At 44.0% G+C, this 5,506-nt stretch overlaps 1 protein-coding gene across 1 annotated transcript; it reads right to left on the bottom strand.

Annotated features, from left to right (window-relative positions):
- zbtb26 (zinc finger and BTB domain containing 26) lies at positions 1-5,148 on the bottom strand. The gene is made up of 2 exons (XM_088940541.1): positions 5,081-5,148; positions 1-2,712 (listed from the first exon to the last, which is right to left on the bottom strand). The coding sequence occupies exon 2, from the start codon at positions 2,698-2,700 to the stop codon at positions 1,396-1,398; it is 1,305 nt and encodes a 434-aa protein (XP_088796667.1). The 5' UTR covers positions 2,701-2,712; positions 5,081-5,148; the 3' UTR covers positions 1-1,395.
- Between the last annotated feature and the right edge of the window lie 358 nt (positions 5,149-5,506).

Below are 5,506 nucleotides of genomic sequence, written 5' to 3'. Positions count from 1 at the left end.
AGGATTAAAAGTCATTATTTTATTTATTTAACTTAGTTTTGTTTTTCAAAATAACTGATCACGAAAACTGCTAAATGTATTTCTGGTTGTGTTTCTGTGACTAAAAGCTATACGAGAGAATCTCAATGCACCTTTCCTAAGATGAAAAAGAGAGTTTAATCGAGCCCGTTCTCACAACTACAATCCACACTGAAGAGCACCTGGAAAAGTGTCTTTGAAACAACACAGTTTCGATATACTGTATATAAATTCATAGAATATCCAACCTGCCATGTTTTATGGATTTTGCATTCTCCTATTCCACTGTGGAAAAACTTTCAATCTTTTGTGAAAGTCTTTACAGTGGTCTCACCGCTTACTGGCATTTTAATTTCTCCTTTCCTCCCGATACTGTTGTACAGCACCACTGTCCTTCCCATTCTTTCTGTGAGTTGGTACAGAACAGGCAAGAATGGTAAGCCAGCATGATCACCAGACGAAAGCCATTCAGAACGTCACAGCTGTATGCGCACAGGCAGTTTCTGAAACATTTTGACAAGACGCTTTCTGCCAAAACCTACTTCTGCCAACTTTCTTTCACCTCATTAAAATGTCAGGATCCACAGAACATGAGATGATACATTAAAAGATTTCAATGCTGAGCATCTACCAGCCTTTGCTCTCTGAGCAGTGACACTCCAGGGTTTTGTTTTCGTTCCTGACAGAACCAATAACACACAACTGATGTGTTTTTTTTTCAAATTTTCCCATCATCACCCATTGAAGTTTCAGAGAACTGCAGTTCTGTGGGAAAATTATGTAAGAAGGGGCCCATTTAAAAACAGTGGTTTGTCATGTTTTTCCATGACACTTCCTCAAAAGAAGCAATAAAATCAAAATGGTTCGCATCACAACAGGAGGTTGTGGCAGTCTGGCGTGGAACACTAAGTTGACGCTAAGGACAAAACTGTTTATGTATGACGTACTGTATACTGGCCACAAAAACTGGACTGGTAATTGCTGAATAAGTGCTTAGAATATTTTTTCCTATTTGATCATTTTGGCTGGAGTCATCTAACATCTACAAAACTATTTTTGTAGAGACGTTTTCCTCTAGTTCTACACAATATGCCAGTGAACATAGAAGAGAGCTATAAAAATCCCTTCAGGAACAACTACTACAGGATACAGTAAATAAGAACATCCTAAAGTACATTCCTGTACAAGTCAGAAAGAAAGCCCTCTAACTCCACTATGAACACACCTAGGAAATTAAATAATCTTCTACAGCGTTCTTGGCAGCTTTGAACTGAGGTCTGTACTGTAAGAAAACAAAACAAAACATTTGGTATTAACCTTCTGAAAAAAGCTATTTTGAAAATGTCTGAGCACACGGGGTTCGAAATGAAATGAAGACTACATGGGCTCTTCGATGGTCAAGGGTGGATTACTGTCTGTGTTGCTCTCTTGGATCCTGCTGTAGTCAAAATCTATGGTGACCTCTTGGAGGTTTCTTTCATTGGCATTGTCAAAACTGTTCTTTCCATGGATCTGCTTGAGGTGCTTTCTTAAGACGGGCTTGTGCGCAAACACCATGTCACAGTAGTTGCACTTGTGGGGCTTGTCCCCACTGTGGAGGTTGAGGTGGTCGAGCAGCGAGCATTTCTGCGTGAACGTCTTCCCGCAGATCTTGCACTGGAAGGGCTTGATGCCCGCATGGACCCGCATGTGCCTGTGGAGGTTGCCCTTCTGGGTGAAAGTCTTGCCACACAGCAGGCACATGAAGAGCTTGTGCATTTTCAGGTGGTTGGCGTAGTTCTCCAGCTGGCGGAAGACCCGGGCGCACTTGGGACACTGGTGGTACCACTGGAGGCCCTTGTCCGAGGATCTCAAATGGCCCCCAAATGCAGTTTTCCCAGAAAGCAGGGCAGCGGCATTGGTAGTGACGCTGTAGCTTTGAGACTGCTGTGCCACTATGTCCCCCATCCGGGTATCGACGGTGGAGTTGATGAGGGAGTGTTGGGGCTCGGGGCTGTGGAGAGACGCCGCCGGGACGGGGCTGGGGAAGTGGTTTTGCAGCTTGCTGTTGGAAACATCCGCGATGGACTCCACCTTGACGATGGTGATGGCGCCGTCCTCCTCGCCGTCCGGGTTTTCCTCCTCCGGCTGCGGCGGCGGAGACCTGGGCTGCATGATGACCTCGTCGTCGTCCTCCTCCTCCTCTTCCTCCTCCTCCTCTTCTTCCTCGTCCACGTCCACCGCCACAGGCTCAGCAGGCAGCTCGGTTGCCTTCTCAGGGCTCTTGGGACGCCTCTCGTCATCCAGGGCGTCTCTTGGCTTGATGAACTTGGACAAGGCCCGGGTGCACTGCTCCACAATGTGCCCCATCTGAAGGAAGCTGGCCACCGTCAAGTAGTTGACAAGTTCCAGCTCAGGGAACTCCAGAGCCCCCGTGTAACAGGAGAGCAGCAGCTGCTTCCCAACCTCCGAGTCCTGGAACATCGAGATCTTGACTTCCTTTGAATCATTTAGGAAGAACTGGTCTCTCAGGAACGGAGAACCAGCCGCAAACACCACCCTGTGCCCCGGCACCTCCAGGTCGTTAATGTGTACCGTTACGTCGCAAAACCGGCTCTGCTTCCTCAGGGTGTTCATTTTCTGCAACATGGAATCTCCATAGTTCGAGAACTTGAACTGAAGAATCACCGGATTGTGAGTCATGTTTCACCAGGCCTGTGGAAACGAAGCAAAATATAACTAAATAACAGAATGATGCTGGGAACTGACAGAAACGTCACTTAACACAGATATGTTCATGTCGGTGTGCTCCTCATCTACAGCGAGGACATATGTGGGATAAACAGACACGAGTTGCAGTAAAAAGTGTCAGACAGCCTTCTTGTTGGTGTCAGGCTGAAGAAGGAAGCCTAGCTCCCAGGCTTACAGAAGAGTGAATATTATTTCTTCCGCGCTTTACTGGGAGCGATATTATGTGGTTGAGTGCTGTTTCTTCCCATATTGAATTAGAGGGGTTTGGTCACCTTAATGCACAAAATTGTCAGTAGTTTTTAGGTGGACGTCTGGCAGAAACTAATATAGAGCCTTCTGAAGTTGCACTGTGTTTCTTAACACATCGAGAAAAAAGAAGAACAGGTTTCAGAACAACAAGTGAAATGGTGGTCCTCTATATGACCAAAATGTGTACAATTCGAACATTAAAATCCTTATATACCACCCTGTTATATAAGGTGTACAATTATTTGGTTGACCAAGAATGAACCCCTTATTATAAAACAGCGATCAGCAACTTAATTAAAATGATTGAACTCATGAGGTGGCCAATGTTAATTAATTACCCACAACTTGAGTGTTATGGTCCTTGGGCCATTTATTGGTTAATTAAACAGTTCATTTAAAAAAGGGCTGAGAAAGGGTGGTGGAAAAGGCGTTTGTGGTTTGTAAACCTGGAAACACCAAAGCGCTCTTAAACAAAAAAGCACAGATAAAAAAAAAAGGGACCATTTGTGGAAAAGCCAAATCTGGTTTTGTGGCTGCAAGTTCTCCAAGTCTCTTCAGAGCACCAGCACCTGACGAACTGGCAGAACCTGTTAAATTGGTCAAAGATATGTTAATTTTGGTTGTTAACAGCTCAGCTCATCTCTGACTTAACTGAACAACTTTGTTTGGGTAAATCCAACTGGAAAACCCGTCAGGAGGTCCCTACCTCTTGCTCGTTAGCCCTTGGCATTTTTTCCTCATCTTTTCTAGGATGTGGAAAGGTGTCTTTATTGCTGGAAAGTGCTAAGGCTCATCCTGACCACAGTAATTTGAGAACATTGTGGAAAGTTAAACAGTAGTCTCGGGAGAATAAGGTTAAGCAAGTCGGTGATATAAACTGAAACAAAAATGAAATATGCATGTGTTTTCTGGCAGACAAATTGTAGTAGGTGGTTGTAAAATTCTAAAATATAGATGTAAACACTAAACAGCACGAATAGTTGAGCTTCTCATTAATTATGGCAATCTCGAGTGCTTATATTTTTAAAGTACATGTCACTCGTCTCTTCCCTTCCTCTGGAAACACTGAAACCTTTATCAGGAGCCAAACAGGAAAGGAACTTGTCTTATGCATTTTGCTGACACATAATAAACGATAAAGTAACTCGTCAGCTATGAAGCGGTGACATATATAATGACATATAACGTAAGAAAAAGAACGCAGAAATTGCATATCGACACATTACGCTGATATAGCAACACAGCTATCAATTCAGCCCATGATCCTGTTCATTACGTTTTGTTGCATAAAAAGGTGTAGCTGTAAAACTTAATAAGCTATGTCTATGCACCATTAGAGGCGTTCTCTTCACTGTGAAACGCAAGAGGTACATAGAAAAAAAACTGCCCTCGATTTCGGAGAAAATATTCAAAACTGCCCGTTGACTTTACGAATTCAGCTCCAGTCGCCAAAAAAACACAACCCCGGGTCACGTGACGCGCTGACATATGTACTTCTAGACAGGGGAGACGGACGCAATTCTTAATTAACCATGTGCCAATAAAAATAGATAACTTGCATGTCTTTTGTCAGAATGCACACTGCCTCTCTGTACGTATATCCGCGAATGAGGTGTTATATTATTCTTAAGTGCCGACACTTGGCAGCGTCAGATGAAGCGCTTTTTAAAACAGCACTTTGGCACCGAGGGGATGCACAACAGCTCTTGTCCTAGATGAGATCCCCCCTTTTTTTCCTGGCCATGACTGGGGTCCACTAACGCACCTTTGGCACACTGATGAGTAAAATGAAAAAAAAAAGTGTAGGGGGCAGCCAACTCGTGACTCAAACAAATCCTGTTTCTGCGACACGAATACTAAATGAAGGCTCAATCGTTTTAGATACGGTAATCCTGGGACTTGAGCATCTAGAGATGGCTCTAGCAAAGTCTAGCGTCCATGTTTGAAAACAACTACTACCCCGCACTGTATCAAGACTCGCCTGCAGTCTAAAACAACATAAAAGTCCCCCCAAACGTGCTTTCACTAATAGCGCCATTAAGGCGACGTTGTACTCAAGCAATCTCAAAGTAAAGATTATTACCTCTTGCTCCAGATTTTATGTCCTGAAAAATGGCAGATGTACTGATGAGCAGAAGAAAGGAGGAGCCAGAATAATCTAGATAAGGTATCGTATTAGTATTTAAAGCGATACCACTCTTTTTTTTCCCCAGACGGGGAAAAATGCCGCAGGGTATTTACGGGTTGTGAATCTAAGGGGGGTGAGGAGGTTTTTACTGGCAGTTCGTCCGGAATTTTAGGGGGGAAAAAAGGCGAAGGCGATGGGTTCATCCATCATCTGCCATAAGCAATTCTCGAAAAGAGCCTTTTCAAAGTCCGCACGCTCGCCTCCGTTAAGGACGAGAGTCGAGCTTTCCCGGTGACGGCAGGCTGTTCAAAACCAAGCAAACGTCCTCCCTTAATGTAATTTATCCGAGATGTTGTTGTTTTTTTTTCTCAATGAAGCTCA

This window comes from Atractosteus spatula, chromosome 23 (genome assembly GCF_055471065.1).
Source record: "Atractosteus spatula isolate fAtrSpa1 chromosome 23, fAtrSpa1.hap1, whole genome shotgun sequence".
Lineage (NCBI taxonomy): Eukaryota > Metazoa > Chordata > Actinopteri > Semionotiformes > Lepisosteidae > Atractosteus > Atractosteus spatula.
This window is presented reverse-complemented; position numbering and strand designations above follow the sequence as displayed.

What these genes read in the sequence shown, in the direction of transcription:
- zbtb26 (XM_088940541.1), bottom strand. Translation starts at nt 2,700, where the DNA reads ATGACTCACAATCCGGTGATTCTTCAGTTCAAGTTCTCGAACTATGGA.